The sequence below is a fragment of the Haemaphysalis longicornis genome, unplaced genomic scaffold (genome assembly GCF_048455015.1).
Source record: "Haemaphysalis longicornis isolate Haplotype H1 unplaced genomic scaffold, Haemaphysalis longicornis Haplotype H1 scaffold_10, whole genome shotgun sequence".
Classification (NCBI taxonomy): domain Eukaryota; kingdom Metazoa; phylum Arthropoda; class Arachnida; order Ixodida; family Ixodidae; genus Haemaphysalis; species Haemaphysalis longicornis.
In genome coordinates, this window is record NW_027526204.1 from 140,759,949 (window position 1) to 140,778,662 (window position 18,714).

Genomic DNA, 18,714 nt, shown 5'->3' on the forward strand with positions numbered 1-18,714 from the left:
TTAGACTTAGAAATTTCATTGCAAAATTAAAATTATTTCCGCCTGCTTTAGAAATTCTTTATGGTTATTCCAGTACATGAAACGATGGCTCTCACATAAGCTATAGTTGACAGGGTAAGAGCATAGCAGGAGCTCCGCCCACAAGTGTTGTGTGGCCGCTACCTGACTCTCCGCGGTTACAAGAAATAGTTCGTTATATTGCTGCTGTTTATACCCATGATTACTAATATTAGGGGCTGAAAGTATAACTATTTTATTATAAGGTCGTTTATTTATGTTTCATTAACAAGAATGAAGGATTTTCAACGGAAAAAGTAAAAGTCGTCCTCATTGAAAACTTGCTCAGGAGGAGGAGGAGGAGGAGTAAACATTTATTGAGCAAAAGGACGGGAGTGAGGGGTGGTGGTCAACTTCCTACGTCCAGGAGGCCGTGAGCCTTTGCCGATTCCAGGGCCTGTTGCACAAACGCTTTGTGGCGCTCCGGTGCCGAGCTGGTCTGCGCAGACTCCCACTGCTCAGGGGAAGGGGAGGGGACGGGGTCAGGGTTGCGTGGGCAGGAGTAGACGAGGTGATAGGTTGTGAGAGGAGTGTCGCAATGCGGGCAGTTGTAGGGGTATGTGGATGGAGATATGTGTGCGAGGATGGTGTGGTTGTAAAAGGTGTCAGTTTGTAGTCGGCGGTAGATATATGCCTCGTAGTTAGATAACGTGTGGTGGGGGGAGGATATGTTCTTCTCGTGTGGGTGTAATGTGACAAGAGTGAGCTGTAGCTGTTGTCGAGGGGTGCCAGGTGGGTAGCTCCACTGTCCGTGCTCCTCAGGGTAGCTTGCGTTGAGGACGGGAATGCCCGGGAGTGGAGTTCTCGGGCGGAAGCGTGCGCCGCTTCGTTCCCAGCAAGACCCGAGTGACCAGGAGTCCAGACAATGTATACTTCTATGTCTTCAGGAGAAAAAAAAAATTACTCAAACAAAGGTTTTTCTTGATACAACCTATTCCCGGAATATTTTAAATTTAACTCAATGCAATCTGATTGGTTTACTGTTAGACAAACAGAAATTAACACAACAACAACGCACGTACGATTTTTGGCTCTGAATAGTTCGAATTTCGATTGCAGCACGTTGCTTTTGTCGTTGTCTTGGAGAAAGATAATGGTCCTCTGTTACATTTGCTCGGGCTCGTTGCAGTGCCATTATTTCTTCTCTTTGCGTGTGCACTAATTATCAAGAAATGTAGTCGGTACAATAACTTCCACAGTCATCATCACCGTCGAATGAAGCGCCGTAAACGCAGGGGGGAAAAAAGGAGCGATTCGTCGCCGCAATCAGGGATTTATACACGCCGCCCCAACACCTCATAACACCCCTCCCCCCACAAGGATTCGGAACCCTCCCCCCCCCCCCCCCCACAAAAAAAAAAGATTTCACAACCACGGTCTGGCACCCTGCCCAGGGATTTATACACACACCCCCTCAACAGCCCCCCCCCCCCCCCCCCCCCTCCGCGGAGTAATTTTTCACCCTAGCGTAAGCAAAGCGCAAAGTGCAAAGCGCAAATCGCGGTCACGATCGCTTGCACGGATAGAAATTCGGACAACATTTGCAATGAATCGTCAAGGTGTGCATGCTTTACACTTTAATAGACATTCTCTATAAAAACTCTTGCCTGGCTACGTGGCCTAGTAGTAGCGTGTTGAATTCCTTGGGTACTGTTGCGAGAGTCGGTAGTTCGATCCCTCCTGAGATGTTTTTTTTTTTTCTGATACTACCATCCAGCAGCTCTTCCTTGGGGAGTATCGGCAAGGACCTACGGGTGGCGGGCTAACCGTTCCCCCGCTCACATTTAGTCCCGGAAGTGTGTCATGATTGCGGCAAAGTGCACGAGTCCCCCAGAAGACGAACTTTTAGTCCTCTTTGCCTGCAGTAACTACTGCAGCTCGCGACTGACGAAGTCGCCATCGCTCACACTAGCAGCGAGTTATCACCTAAAATTCACTGTTGTGTTCTTCTGTAGGTGATAGGTGATAAAAACAAAACAGAACGCACACACAAGCCCTGCAACCAGTAACGTAACGCCAAACCCCTGCGGTTCGTTGGGTAACAAACGGACACCAAACTTAGGCTCGGGAAGAACGGAGCACTTAACAGCCCGGCATGGGGGCTGCGGCGTTCGCTTCATAGACGGCGCTGCTGTCTGGTCAGAAATAGTGAGAGTAGTGAGAGGAATCTGGAAGGGTGTAATGGTACCAGCACTCACTTTTTCAAACGCAGTAGTGTGTGCCAAATCAGAGATTCAATCAGGGCTAGGCGTAAATGAAAGGGGGTAGGTCGATTGGCATTAGGGGCACACAGTAAAACAACAAACGAGGCAGTGCAGGGAGACATGGGATGGACCCCCTTTGAAGTTAGAGAAGCACAGAGCAAAATATGTTTTGAAGGAGGACTTAGAAATACGGATGATCAGAGATGGGCGGCCAGAGTGTTACGGTATCTTTACATGAAAGCGTGGACACACACTGGAGGAAAAGAACCAGAAGGCTCAGGACAAAGTATATGAAACCTGGAAGTGCAGGGGAAACGACCAAGGCAATAAAAAAATGAAATGAAAGAATGAGAGACAACAACCTGGAATAGGAGGACGGACGCAAAGAAGTCCTTAGATATATACAAAATCGGGAAGCGGGAGATCACGAGGGAAAAATTCTTTGGTAATACCAAAGGGAGTGCATTGCTTTTTGAAGCCCGGGCGGGTTGCTTGCGGACAAAAACGCTTACTCACGAGCGGGTACTGGAAGAACTGTGCGCAGGTTGCGGCAGGGAGCCAGAAACCAAGCGACATATTGCAACGGAGTGCAGAGGTATATCCGTCCAGGTGAGGGAGACATGCTTCTGGAAGCCGGAAAAGTGAACTGGACAGCAGTAGATGTCAGTAAAAGAAGGTTAGAATGTTGGTCGGGAAAGAGCTGAGAAGAATCTGGGAAGACATGCGTACATAGAAGTCAGACTAGCACAAAAATTCCATAAAGGTTCTTTTTTTGGCGAGGTGATTGTACAGTGGCGTTACGACCAAGGTCTCTGTGCAACGCCACCCCGTTACAAAGAGGAAGCAGCTAAGCATCATCATCATCATCATCATCATCATCATCATCATCATCATCAAATAAGGCCCCTAAAATTGGGGCTTAGTCAGAAAAAGCATAATGGTGGCGCTCACGTCTAGAAAGGAAAATGGTGTTAGACTTCAGTTCCCCGAAGATCGGTCTCCTCTCAAGAGGACAATGACACGGGCGGTGGTGGTGCATGTGTTGTGCAAAAGAAAGGCGCTGCAGTGATTTCCACTCTGTTCCCAGGCAGAATCAATCAAGTATGATATCGACAAGCTCACAGGAAAACAGAATTCTGCCGCACGGAATTCCTGCCAATGAGCATTTACATTGCACCCATAGCGGCAAGGCCTCAATCCATGCTAACTTTACCGTGAAAACGAGAAGTGTGCTTATTGCGAAACAACACAATTAATCGCTTGGTAAAAAGCGCCAGCAAACATATGAGAACTGAGCACAAGATGAAAAGGTAGCTGGTGCTGTAGTAGACGCGCTCAAGTGTGGCGGGTCCTGCTGCGCTATCTCGCTGTGATTCCTTCGCCGTCCCTTCTCGAATCCACGGATATCTTTCGGGGCACCGTCTGCAACTCGTCAGAAAGCGATTTTCTCTGATTTGCGCCTCCGTAAATTCGCAGGAATGTATTTCGGGGCAGCGGGAGAACTCAGTCGCTTTGGAGCACTTGGACTGCACGTATTCTCCCAGTGGCTTCGGGTTTTGCATGAAGCGCACGACTTCTTCCACGGTGACGAAGAAGACGTCGTCCATGGTTAGCAGCCAGTCGACGAAGGTCAGGAAGCCCTGAGCTCGCTCTGGGTCATGCAGCCATGTTTCGTGGATGAAAAACGTAAAGGGGGCTCTGTGGTAGTGGTAGAACTCGAAGTTTGATCTGCAAGAGGAGGAAAAATGGCGCTGTACTTTGGGAGACCTAACGAGGAGCAGTGCGTGGCAACGGTTTTTAATGGGTGCCGTCCTTTACCTACTACCAGAGCGTTGAAGGTCTCTGCTACTACTGACAAATTTCTGCCGTGGATCATGCGGTTTCCAATGCCCGCCACTGTCTACATTTACAAAATGAAACGCAACATGGTCCTAATTATTTAATATAGAACAACTAATATTTCCCCTGGAATAATGTCTCTCCGGTGATGTATTTCTGCACTATCGAAGCCAACTTTGAAGGGGCCCCCCTTTAATATCAGTCCGGCTAGTTTTACCGAGAAATTGTGGTCATGAAGGTGGCTTTTCCGAACTGTATTCAAGTACCGCAGCGGGGGCCACATTACTGTACGCCTATTCGTGTCTGTAAATGCCAAAATCCCTGTAAAAAAGATGCTTTTCAGAAGACCATGTCAAGAAGGCGTTCCTACAGCGCACGAACTTGTTCTAATTACGCCTACTTCACACAAGCTCGGTGAAGTCCACTTCTGCAGGTGCGCACCTGCGCGCTAATAACTCAAAGGGGAAAAAAATAAACAAGAAAAACGGAACATCCAGGGTTGAAAACAGGTTAGAAAAGACTGGAAATAATCTGACACGTAAGTATAAAAATACTGGCGAAGCTTGCACCAAGCTGCGAAGCTGCAGGACTTCTTTCTGCGTGAGCACTGAAAGACACATCACCACTCATTTGTACAAGTTTGAAATTGTTTATTTCCATGATCCGTCGTCGCTTTGCATTGTGCTAGTAGTAGTCTTCGTCGTGTGCATCGATACCATCGTGTTTCTCGATATGCGCAGCAGCGCTTGACGACAGCTGGTGTGCAGCGGCGGCGCTTACGTGCACGGCGCATGCCCGGCGTTCCTGGAGTCGCATCGAGGTTCCGTGGAGCAGGTGTTGCGCAAGCTATATAGTGTTGTTGGTTGCTAGGCAACGCGAGGCCCTCCTCGGGGTTTCCGTCAGATTTCTTTCTGTTTGCTAAAGCCACTGTGAGAGCAGGGGACGCTCGCCGGTCGCCACGAGGCACGCGCTCGCGAGCACTCGGTGTTTTTTTTTAAAGACGATAGAAATTTTGGTCTGTCTGTATGTCTGTATGTCTGTCTGTCTGTCTGTCTGTCTGTCTGTGACTGGATTCAGCCACCCGGCCAAAGCAAAACAATGCCTGCGCAATAGTCTTATATAGTCAGAGCTAAATCTACCCGTCTATGTCCGGTGTATAAGGTTCATACTTGTCAACATTGTTGAAGAAGAACAATACATTACGCAAATATGAGACAACAAATCAATACAGAAGTGATATTTGTAGTGTTGCTTTATAAAAAATCAAACATGCTTGACTTTTGCGACATTAAATACTTCATCAACTGCAGAAAAAGAATTCACTCCGCCGTCGCCTGCTGTCGCCCGCGCCACTATAGCTTCTGGCGCCATTTTAAGAAATCAACTGGCAACAGTTACGCAAGGTTCCACTAGATAGGTTCCACGTTCTGCTTGCAATGTGCGTGGAGTAGGGAAACGCGGTTCTATAAACGTTGAAGTAGGGCGCCTCGATTAACGCGCGTCTTCGCCGTACGGCAGCGTTCGCATCGAGACACCCGGTTTGGAGCAGTGGAGCGCGGGAAATTTAAAATGATTTAAGCAAACCTGTGGCGTCTTTACCTTAGAGAGGAGCGCGACGCAAGAGGAACAACATGAGAGGTGAGCGGGAAAGCGAAGGGAGGCATTTACTTCGCAAAAGCCGATAAAGACTATCGTCTTTTGACGACATGCAACGAAAGGAGCAGATACGCGGCCATTTTTTTTGTATTTTTAACGCGTTACGTGCCACACATTACGGCGAGCTACAACAGCTTTGCTGTTAAAAAAAATCTTCCTTGCCCTGTCGCAGGCGACGTCAAACACAAAACAATAACAAAAAAACACGCACCGTCGACTACGTTCGGTTAGTTCTAGCCTCGCATATCGAATTAACTCTGAGTGATCATATAGTCAGCACGACAAAGACGATTTAGATATGAATGTCAAACACTATATCCCAATTTTAGGAGTTTCGGCCTCGTTTTTGTCGGCCTGTTACGCAACATTGCCTTTGTTGACAGTAATGTTTGAAGGCGACGACCAAGTTTAAAGCATTGGAGCAATTCCTGTTAACCTTAACAAGGTACTTTCTGCCCAACACAAATGCTCCTGCCAAAAAAATATGACTTAATTAAAAATAAAGGCAGGAAGAACAAATACTGAACATTATAATTGCAATCAGCTGGCTCTTGATATCAGCATGAAGTAAATCGGCAAATGGAGTTTAAGCTCATCCCCGTTACACGCCGGTCAACTCCCGCCAGCGTGAGTGCACAAACTCACTCACTCACTCACTCACTCACTCACTCACTCACTCACTCACTCACTCACTCACTCACTCACTCACTCACTCACTCACTCACTCACTCACTCACTCACTCACTCACTCACTCACTCACTCACTCACTCACTCACTCACTCACTCACTCACTCACTCACTCACTCACTCACTCACTCACTCACTCACTCACTCACTCACTCACTCACTCACTCACTCACTCACTCACTCACTCACTCACTCACTCACTCACTCACTCACTCACTCACTCACTCACTCACTCACTCACTCACTCACTCACTCACTCACTCACTCACTCACTCACTCACTCACTCACTCACTCACTCACTCACTCACTCACTCACTCACTCACTCACTCACTCACTCACTCACTCACTCACTCACTCACTCACTCACTCACTCACTCACTCACTCACTCACTCACTCACTCACTCACTCACTCACTCACTCACTCACTCACTCACTCACTCACTCACTCACTCACTCACTCACTCACTCACTCACTCACTCACTCACTCACTCACTCACTCAGCCACCCGCTACCGCTACGTACTCAACCCTGTCACCCACCTTAGATAGTCGAACATTTCAACATGCGTAAGTGGTTGCGGTTGACACGCGTCTGCCATGGGGCAGCCGCTCGTAGACACTGATCCAGCGTCGTCCTGGACCGTTCTGTAGAACCAGTGCACGGGCACCGTCCACAGTCCCTTGTAAAATCCTTCAGGACACGGTGCTATGACGCACGTGGTCTGCAGGCCGTAGTCCACCGTGTACGGGTAGAGCGGCAGCTTGTCGGGCTCTTGAGTGTAACTGCGACGCAAGACAAAAGCACGGTCCAAGTCTTCAATAAAACCACGAATCACAGAGAGAAGCAAACAATTACTTAAGGCAGGGACATCCCCGCGAGACGACGGCCGCCATATTTAGAAGACCACGAGGGAAAAAGAGAAGGTTATCAAACAAACACTATGTATTAAAGTAAGGTGTCACCTTTTGCATGAAGCGCAGAACACGACAGGACGTAACGACTGAATGCGAAGCGATCAGCAATCTAGGATCAGCTCATAATGCCGTGGATATCAAGATACTGTGATGAAACAGTTAACAAAGCGGCTTTTCTCTGGTGTGTCATGCAGTTAATTCAAGCAACCAGCTACTGAGGCGCACTCAGTTTCTGAAACTAACCATCAAAGGGTTCAAGTGCTGTCACATACGTATGTTGCAAGAATACCCTATTTTCGTGCGACATCTCGGTCATGTCGCTCTTCTCGCACTTCATCACGTCCGTCAACGACAAAAAAAGAAGAGTGTGCTCGGTGGCTTTGAACAGCGCAAACCACTAATACGTTGCATTTCGCCATGCAGGTGCACAGTTTCTTCACCGGACTTCTTTTGCCCGCAATTCTGGCCTTCCCCGAAGCTACAGCGATCGCAGCAAACCGTTCCAGAACACCCGGCGCGGGCCACTGGCCTGCTCCGTCCACGACCGATTCATCGGGCCCAACAGCGCCGCCACTACCCTCTTTGGTTCCCCATTCACCTTGGAAAGCGCCATCGTCAGCAACATCATCCGCCACATCAGTTATAAAACCTCCCCTGTCGTCCCCCGCGCTCAGTGGGCTTGGTGGCTGTGCCGGCTGTGCTTCAGCGCAGACCCCTTATCCGTTGCATTTCGCCATGCAAATTAGTGGAATGTATTTTCTTTCGGGAAAAAAATCTAGCAATTACTTTCTTATACAGCTACCGAGCCCACGGTGTTACGCTACAATTGTTGCCGAATGTGTTCACACCATGCAGTCTCTTTTAATTTTGGCGGGAGATATTAAATCTGACCCTGGCCCTCCCAGTATTGAGGACGTAATGAACGAGTTCGGAAAGCTATCGGCTGGCCAGTCGAAGCTGATTACCGAAATACCAGACATTAAAAACCAGCTACTGACAGGAGACAAAACCTTACCAGACCTAAATAAACGCATGACTGATTTAGAAGGACATTATCAAGTCATTTCAACCATCCGAACCGACCTACACACCATTAAAACAGATACCACTGAAATGGCTAACCAGATTTTCCGTCTTGCAAAACAGATGGATGATACCGAAAACAGATCACGTCGGAATAATCTAATATTTTATAACATTCCCGACCCAAACCCTAAAGAAAAATTCGCAGGATCTGAAGAAAGCGTCACCAGTCATTGTAATGATCACTTGAAGTTCACTGTTGACCCTAATCACATTGAACGTGCGTATCGCCTAGGACGCCATACAGAAGGCCATAATCGGCCACTCATTGTAAAATTCAATCAATTCAAAACTAAAGAGTCTCTCCTATCTAATGGCCCCAGATTTAAGGGAAGCAATTTCAGTGTCGGTGAAGATTTCTCTCAGCCCGTTAGAGTTGCTCGTAAAAACCTTTTCGCCTTCGCTAAATCGAAATCCACGTCCTAATCTCCGCGCTTCAAAACATTGCACATTGGTACCAAACGCTACGTGTATGACCACTCCACAGGCTCTGTTAAAGAAATGTTGTAGCAATTGCCCCGTCATCAAAATGCGCCTCACCGCCCTTGATCCGCCCCTCGATCAAACTCATTGCTCTCTGCTATCTTTACTAACATACGCAGCTTTATTCCAAAACGTGACATTATTTCTAATCTGGTTTTGTCATCTGGTAGCAACCTTCTGATATTAACGGAAACATTGCTTCGTGACTGATGGCGAGGTACTCGCTGATCTACCAAATTCTCGACTGTTCGAAACGATCGCAGGGGCACGAGGGGGGGGTGGGGGAGGAGTACTTGTGGCTGTCAGTCACCACATTGTGTCCGACCTTGACATCCTGTGGCTTAAATGCCATGCCGCACCGCACTCAGTTTTACCAGGCGTTTGCTGTAGGCCGCCCTCACAGTACTCCACACTTCTCTTCTAAGATCAATAATATCCTAAGTGAAATACGATCAAACACCCTAATATGCATGTAATTCGGTTTGGTGATTTTAATTTTCCTAATATCGATTGGTCAAGTCAGCCTGCACCAGCGGCTACGTCAAGGGAATCGAACGACTTCCTTGATGTATGTCTTAACTTTAATCTATCTCAAGTTCTTACAGAACCAACCCGCGTTACCGGTAACTGCCAAAACATTCTAGATCTTATATTAACGAGCCATCCCGAGTGCGTGTCCTCCATTGCGTACCTTCCTGAAATCAGTGATCATAAATTCGTTCATGTTGACTTCGTAATTAAGCCCGTTTTGGTCCCGACCTTAAAAAAAACTTTTTGTTTGTATGAGAATCGTCCGACCTGAAGCCGAGAGCTTTAAGCGTTCAAGCTGGACCGATTATCACCCTCTTAAACTACCCAACAGACAGTCTTCCCCCAATCCCTCCCGAACCTCCTCCCTGGTCTTTTTTCCCAAACCTGGTAATTGAGCGTATCCCTCGCCACATGCACCCTGCTCACAACTCGGTCCGCAGGCAACAACGCACAAAAGCATTGAACAGGCGCATTCATTGGCTTAAACAGCATGGTGCGGCAATATACTTCCCGGACGCCAGTTTTGACTCCACTTCTAGAGATGGTGCTATCGCCCTCCATAGCCCTACCCGATCTGTAGACACCATTGTCCACTTAAAAAGCGCCCCAACTTGTACCACCCTCGAAGAATTCTCCATAGCCGCCGCCGTCGAATACGCTGTGAAAGTCGAGCCCCCTGCCACCCCAATTTTCGTGTTTAGTGACTCACAGGAGGCGCTATGAAATATTTCCCGATACACCACACACCCTCATACCTCTGACACCCTCAACTGCGCCCTTCGCGCCCATCCTCCCCACAAGATAACGCTGGTATGGGTCCCCGGCCACGCCAACTTGGACGGCAATGCTCGAGCACACGAGCTTACCCGAGTACTCTCCCCGGGTCCGCCCATGTTGTGGCCCCATGTGTACCACCCTGGCACTCAAAAGATTTCAGAACATCAGGCACGCCGACAGCATCTCTGCGCGCTACGCGCAAGCAGGCAGTGTTTCCCGGTCCCCCACCTCGCCCTGTCTCGTGAAGCCGCATCTGTGGTCCGGAAAGCACAGACCTCATCTCTTATTCCTCCATCCCGTATCCACTACATGCATGGCATCCTCTCGCGTCCCACTTGCTCTACACCCAAGTGCCCTTCCTACCCATCAGTACGACACCTTTACTGGGAGTGCCATCCGCCAGACCTACCACCACACCTGCGTTCCCGCATCGCTTCCTGGGAGGACTGGTTGAACCCGGGTCCTGGCGTAGATGTCAAATCGACGCAAGAACTTCTGGCGGCCCACTGCCTTCGTGTTAGTGTGAACCTCTGGGAGTTCTACGGACCAGCCGTCTCCTAATGAAGAGACTGTGGCACGACGGCCCGGACCAGGGCTGTTTAAAGAATAAAGTTTTCTCTCTCTCTGTCTGTCTCTCTCTCTCTCGTTTGTATGATAAAAGAAATTACGAACCAGTTAACTGTGAACTAACAAATTTTCACTACACTTTTGAAACTGCCCCTTCTTATCATAATGTAGCCGAAAACTGGTTGATTTTCAGAGACAAACTAAACGAAATGGTTGGTAAATACATTCCCCAAATTGCATTAATTCTAATTACGCCCAACCCTGGTTCAATCGATTAGAAAACAATAAAAAACGCTCCTTCCGCGCAGCCAAGTTCCGCAACACCCCTGGTGCATGGAACAAGTACAAAACAGCCGAATCTGCTTATCTGCAAGCCATACACGCCACGCCAAACACTCATTTTTTCATTATGACGTACCGAACATGCTTAAGCACAACCCCCAGAAATTCCGGCAAGTCTTAAACCCACACGACAGGCGCATTATTACCCTATCCAATGAGTCAGGTGATGCCCTCAGTGACGCGGAATGTGCACACGTGTTTAATGCCGCCTTCGCATCAGTTTTCACCCAAGAAACTGAGTTGTCATTTACCATTCCTCATGCGAACTTTGAATGTACCATGCCAGCCATTGCATTTTTTCCCAGAGGCATTTCATCACTGATAGACAAAATCAAACTTTCTTCTTCAGCTGATGTAGACAATATTACGTCCAAACTTCTGAAAAATACTAAACATATCTATGCAGCGTACCTATGCCTACTATTTTCACAATCAGTTTCAACAGGAATGCTGCCTCCAGATTGGAAGTACGGAAAGGTCGTTCCAGTCCACAAATCAGGTAACAAACGCTCCCCATTAAATTATCGTCCCATTTCATTGACCAGCGTACCCTGAAAACTCCTCGAGCATATCATCTACCCACAGGTCATGGACTTTCTTGATTCCAACCATTTTTTTCATCCCGCGCGCAGCATAGATTTAGGAAAGGGTTTTCGTGTGAAACGCAGCTAGCTATGTTTGTTCAAGACCTGCATGTTAACCTCGACTCTAACCTTCAGACTGACGCCATCTTCCTCGATTTCGCAAAAGCATTTGACGAAGTTCCTCATGAGCGCCTACTACTAAAACTTGCCGCGATACATTTAAATTCGACATATTAGCACGGATTAAAGAATTCTTAACTAACCGTTCGCAATCAGTTTCTGTCAACAATCAAATCTCTAACTCTACCCCGGTAACCTCAGGTGTCCCTCAAGGTTCGTCTTAGGCCCACTTCTGTTTTTGATTTACATTAATGACCTACCAATGCATGTATCTTCTAACATACGCATGCTTGCAGACGACTGCGTTATTTATCGTGAAATAAACACCGTTTCCGATAACACGTCTCTTCAAACTGACTTACGAAGCGTGCAAGAATGGTGTAACCTTTGGCTAATGGAACTAAACCCTAACAAATGTAAAACTGTTTCCTTCCACCGCCGTCGAAATCTGATTGCATTCTCGTACCAAATTGCTGACACTTTCGAACTAGTTCCTTCCTACAAATATCTCGGAGTAACCCTTTGTAGCGATTTAACTTCGGCAACGCACATTAAGCACATCATTGCATCTGCTAACAAAACACTCAGGTTCTTAAAACGCCATTTGCGTTACGCCCCTAACAATGTCAAATTGCTAGCTTATCAATCTCTCCTCAGGACGAAGCTAGAATACGCATCAACCATTTGGATTGATTGATTGATTGTAGGGTTTAACGCGCCGACGCAACGCAGGCGATGAGGCGCGCCGTAGTGGAGGGCTCCGGATTAATTTTGACCACCTGGGGATCTTTATCGTGCGCCGAAATCTCGCACACACGGGCGTTTTTGCTTTTCGCCTCCATCAGAAAAGCGGTCGCCGCGGCCGGGAATCGAACCCGCGACCTCGTGCTCAGCAGCGCAACGCCTTAGCCACTGAGCCACCGCGGCGGGTCTGAACCATTTGGACCCCACATCAAGTATATCTCATAAATCAACTCGAGTCGCTTCAAAATCGAGCCACACGATTTATTCATTCAAAGTACTCTGATGACGTCAGCATATCTGCACTGAAAACAGAATCTGGCCTATCATTGCTTGCATCTCGTCGCCGCATTTCTAGTCTCTGCCTTTTTCACAAGTTCTTTTACAGCTCACTCGGCAGGCCACCATACATTCTCCCTCCGGCATGCATCTCCCATCGCACCGGTCACCCGCAACAAGTTGCGCGCCCGCGTACGCGCACCATCACTTTTTTTAGATGCGACGCATCTCTTTAACTCGCCTTGTCCGCCGTAGTCGGCGTAGTCCGCACGTCTCTCCCCCATTCTCCTCGCCGCGCCAGCTGCGCGCTAACGCCGCTCTTTCACCGCAGCGCCATCTGCGTTTAGCGCTCGCTGGCGCTCGCTCCCGTCGCCGTGCCAGCTGTGTGTCAGCGTGCGTTAGCTCTCGGTTAAACACATGCGCATGCGCTGCTCTCTCTAATTCCGCTACATATAAACGCGGTAACTGCGCCGCTCCATTCAGTCGTTCCTCCGCCGTTCCACCGCGCCGCTCCGCCGATGACATCCGATGACCACCGATGATTTGAATGGAGACTATGTGGGTTTCCGTTGCGTTTCCGTTATGTTAGCATGCCCATTGTTGTTATGTTTCCACTTTATGCAGCATGTCCCCCCCCCCCCCCCCACGATGCGTCGCATCTAACCATGGTTCCCCTCGCGGGAAGATGGTGTAAATTTTTTCTTCATTCTTTTTTTTGTGCAGCAACGGACTGAAACGGCCTTTCTAATGAAATCACCGCCATAACCTGTCCTTCGACCTTTTTGAACACCGTAACAAATTACCTTGCATTGTAATAACATATGGCTTTCACGTTTTCATGAATGTACCCACCCCTTATGTAATACCCCTTCAATGGGGTCTTTAAGGAAATAAAATGGAATGAAATGAAATGAAAGGCACAAAACACACCTCCTTCTTGTCTCTACTCGAAACGCAATCTTGAGAAAACCCATGCGTGACGGTGCGGAGTAGTTTCCTTTTAGCAATCATATATTAGTAAGGGTTCAGAAGGCAAATCCAGAACCTTTTTTATCCTTCAATTTTAGCCCGAATATGCGTGCACAGATGAGGTAAACGGATGCAAAAATTTGTGGAGATGAGTTTGCCTCCAAGATCACAAGCATGACATGAACAAGTGGGCTGGCCTTTATTAAAAAAAATTGCCTACGTATCTGCTCCTTTCGTCGCAAATGTAGACAAAAGACGATAGTCTTTGTCGACATTTGCCAAGTAAATGCCTCCTTTCGCTTTCCCGCTCACCTCTCATGTTGTCCCTGTTGCGTCGCGCTCCTCCCAAGGTAAACACGCTAGAGGTTTGCTCAAGTCAATTTAAATTTACCGCGTTCCATTGCTCCAGGCCGGGTGCCTCGATGCCAGCGCTGTCGTACAGCGGAGACGCGCGTGAATCGAGGCTACCTACTTGAACGTTTATAGAACCGCGTTTCCTTAGGCCACGTGCGTTCCAAGCAGAGCGTGCAACCTATTTAGTGGAACCTTTCGTAACTGTTGCCGCTTGAATTCTTAGAATGCCGCCAGAAGCTATGCCGCCAGAGCAAGCGACAATGTGACTTTTTTCTCTGCAGTAGATGTATTTCATTTCGCAAAAATCAAGCACCTAAGAATTTCTTTTATAAAGTAACGCTGTAAATATTCCTTGCGTATTGATTTTTTGCCCCAAATTTGCGTAATGTCTTGTTCTTGTTCAACAATGTTGACAAGTTGGACACATAAACCGGTCTTAGACGTTTACATTTTGCTGTGAGTACATAAGACTATTGCGCAGGCTTTGTTTCACTTTGGCCGGGTGGCTGGATCGATTCACAAACAGACAGACAGACAGACAGACAGACAGACAGACCAAAATATCTGGGTTTAAGTAGCCCAAGAAAGACTATCGTCTTTAAAAGTCACGTAACGCTTGTCATGCAACGCGGAAGTAGTGTCCCACCGTGCTCTCCGGGACGTTCATCTGTTAAATCTTTCTTTTGTAAACTTCATAGCGGCACGCTACCGGTAAAACCCTGGCTGCGGGAAAAAGGACTATATGTACACCCATGGGCACTTAACTGTCGATTATGCAAAAAGCTGGAAACAATCGAGCACATCTTTCTGGGCTGTTGGGATGCGGGGTTCCACTGGGACATCCTCCAACGAACCTTGAAAAAATGCTTACCGTTAACGCCTTATGGCATTCGCTTTTTTCCCGTAAACAATGAGGGAGGCGTGCCTTATGATATGTTCATGGCACTTAGTCTGCATTCTATGTGGAAAACTCGCATGGCGGTTCAAAATGTCGAAGAGGATATAAGAAAAGTTTATAGAGTCATGCCGGAAGAACCTGAGTGGTCACCCATTCTGGATGTTCTAGCGCAAGTTAAGATAATTTAATCCACTCCCTTCATCCGATTGCTCGCTGGAGCTACTAATTTGTGTACTGGGCAGTGTGTTTTCTGTTGTCGCCAAGCAGGCAATAAAAAAAAACGGAGAAATTGGAAACAGCATCGAGGGGTTGATAGGATATCAAGTTAACCAAGGCACCACATCACACACGTAACCGCATTACAGCCCAACGGCGTGGGCACGGCCATGTTGGCCGGCGTGACGTCATTCGGCACGGCTGGCCTTTTCGAACGCGTTTCTCCCCGTGGCCTTCGCGGGTGCCGGTGCGCATCGGCGAGCGCCGGTTGGGCTCGACGGGCGATTTGACAATTGTTTTCGAAGGTTGCAATGGACGGGGGCTTGTTGTGCAACTAGGTAGGGTGTGCCAACTTTCAGAGATTACTTCGTCACAGAACATTCCCACATAAAGGTTGTTTGAGCGCTGTTTTGACGTGCTTGTCGCCTACTTTCCTGTTCACGCGTTTCGTCCAAATGAAGCTGCCCGATGGCTGTAGTTTTTTTTTTCCTACTTCTATGGACTCTCTTAAAGCAACAAAATAAAAGCCTAAGGACTGCAACATTGTGTAATAAAACACAATTCTGGAAGTATTAATGCTCTAAAGCTTGTTTTGAGAGCTTTCCTTTCCGGCCTACGCTGAAATGGTTGGCCGTGGAACATTATATTACAAATATGAATGTCTGTAAAACAGGTCTGTAGAATGTCTGTAAAACAGAAACACGCATGTTAGAACTGTCATTAGGCGCATACAGTGGATAAAAAAATAGCATATGTGTAGCTATTAATAGTAGGTGTGCTAGCGCGCAAATCGCTGAATACTTAGCGCGTACACTGAAGTTCGTAAACGCTCAGATCGGGTGGTCAAGCTTTGTTAACGGACACAAATATTTCCCGAGTTGGCCCATAAGGCTGCGGATGTGAGAATTTCTTGTATTTTTATATTATGCATTACATAATTGGTTTGGTAGCATATGCTACAAGACAATTCTTCGATATGACCTTAGTTTTTATTTTAATTATGCATTCCCGCATTATTCTTGACAGATTTGCGGCAGCAAGTTTTATTTATTCGTGACGTAATGGCTTTCTTGCGAGAAACAGGTATGCCGCCGATTGGAACCCTACATAGGATTTAATTACAGAGAGTTGAAGTGACGAACTTCCGTTTTGTGCAGCCTCAGCTATTCAGCGTCGGGTAATATCACATGGACCCCGGAGCATGAAGGTCTGGAAGGGAATGAGGCGGCCAGTGCGGCTGTGTGTGCACTCACATACCACGCAGCCGACGGGACAACCACGCGTCCTTACACGGCGCCCACCTTGACTCTACACATAGCCCGGCAGCTGAGGGTTCAATTCGCACATCCACATAAAGACCTCACGGCCTCGGAAGCGCAAATCCTGAGAAAAATCCAGACCAATACGTGCATACACAAATCCAGATGGTCCAAGATACTGCGACACCAAAATCGAGACTTTGACGAATACTGTAACCAATGCGGCGAGACAGCAAAGCTGTTCCACGCCACATGGTCCTGCCCAATAATATGAGGAACAGGCCCCAGCAACACCTCAAGACAGACTACTACACTGGATACATGGGAGGCGGCCCTGGCAAGCACAGGACCAACTCAACCTGCTGGAGAAAGCGAAGACAGGCGCACTAGCCACTGCGGCCCTGGACCTAAGGTTCCACCCATGAATTCCACTCTACTCTATCCCCTACCCCATTCCCTCCTTTTCCTATTCCTCAATAAAGTTTGTTCAGTCAGCCAGTCATGATCAGGGTGCCTCGATGGCAGTGCCGCCGTACAGGGCGGAGACACCCTTTGAACGGTCCCGTGCCGCTGCTATTGGGTCAAAAGTGCTCAACGCACTGTTCTTTTCGTTTCCCACGAGACCCCAAGGCGAAACAGATAACATGATTCAAACTTCGCCAGTATACCACGTTGCGGCAATAACTATAGCGCCGTTTTGATGCGAGGACTTGCTGCGGCGGCGACCGAGTGACCCAAAATGGCGGCGTCAACGCATACGTGTCTCCACGCTGTACGGCGGACGCGCGTATATCGAGACACCCTAGCGATGGCGTCCAAAAAAGCACAGCACATGACTACAGCGTGCTGTTAAATGTTCGAAACTATGCCTCACCGAACGCAAAGTAACCCCTCGACGCCAAATACTGTCACGAGGAGCACCATACGATCTACTTATCGCCAGACACGGTTGAAATCGTCGCATTACTAGGTAGAACGGTAGAAACTTCGGAGCCTACGTATGCGCGCCACTGCGTGGCAGCGTCGTTATGGACAGAGTGGCGTGCGTCTGCAAGTGAAAGCCGATTGCCATTCAAGGTCTCTCATCTGTTCAAGGGCAACAACAAAAATATTGTTGCCGAAAATTTTGCCACGCGGAATCCAAACTTCAATGAGTTGATCAACAGCGCTTGCGATTCGCCAGCTCTTGTGCCGGCCGGGCAGTGCGAGCATGCCACGGCTCGGGAGGTGGCCTCGGATGCACTATAGCTGCTACGCTACCATCGTATTTAAATCGGCGTACGCGTGAAACTATTCTTCAAAACAATTCTTTGGTTTTTGTACTCAACCAGGCATTAGACGGCACTTGTGGCGACATCCGTGGTCGCAGGAACTTGCAGCGTCGGCCTCTCGCGCGCCATGGCGCCTTCATTCGCAGTCGCGGTTTCATTCTCCGAGGGTGCGAAGTTCTCGAGGGCAAGTAGAGCGCCACCACATAATATGAGTGCGATTAATAATATATTTGTTCACGCCACCGCCGAGAATCGGGCTGAAACGCGGCAGACGGTGCACGCTAGTGCTTTCTTCTTGTGCCAGATATGGGCGCAAAGCGCATGCGCAGGCACAGCGGGCACGGTCATGGCGGTTTTCAGTGTTGCCAAGCGAAGAAATCGCCCGCCAAACTTTTCAGCGAATACCATCGATACAGTGTGCATACTCACTCGACGGTCACAGAGGAGTCGTACAAGAGGCCGTGCTCCTGGATGACGACGTAGCTGTCTCCCTTTCCGGGCTCGAGGAAGGGCGCTCTAGCCCCGACCATGTCCTCCTCCGGGATGAGGGCGTAGTCCCGGAGGATATCACGTCCGCCCAGTAGCTCCGCTTCCCAGCCCGCGGCGTCCAAAGTCTTCCAGTAGGTGTAATTGTACCGATGGCTGCAACAAATACAGTCAGAGACCAATAGGAGCTGCGACTGGGCAATTTTCGCGACGAATTACCTTCTGCCGACTTTTGCAAGGAGCTTAATATCTCTAACATAAAAGTTTTCATAATGTAGCAAACACATATTAAGTGGTCACTCTGCCAGGCGGTTTATTTGGTAAAGTTGCCACATATGCCATTTCAATAAGTATTGCTGAGGTTTAAAACTTCTTAAACTAGTGATCTCGAG

The 18,714-nt window shown here is 48.2% G+C and overlaps 1 protein-coding gene across 4 annotated transcripts in view; it reads right to left on the reverse strand.

The window, feature by feature from the left end:
- Positions 1-1,513: 1,513 nt before the first annotated feature.
- LOC144159505 (chitin deacetylase 8-like) overlaps positions 1,514-18,714 on the reverse strand; it is a 39,108-nt gene continuing 21,907 nt past the window's right edge. For 2 of the 4 annotated variants that reach the window (XM_077691044.1, XM_077691043.1), the window contains exons 3-5: positions 18,266-18,478; positions 6,988-7,230; positions 1,518-3,989 (exon numbers count right to left, since the gene is read on the reverse strand). In XM_077691044.1, the coding sequence (XP_077547170.1) occupies positions 3,455-3,989; positions 6,988-7,230; positions 18,266-18,478 (991 nt within the window). In that variant the 3' untranslated portion in view covers positions 1,518-3,454. Of the gene's footprint in view, positions 3,990-6,987; positions 7,231-18,265; positions 18,479-18,714 lie in introns of all 4 variants that reach the window. The other 2 variants (XM_077691042.1, XM_077691045.1) reach the window with 2 other exon arrangements.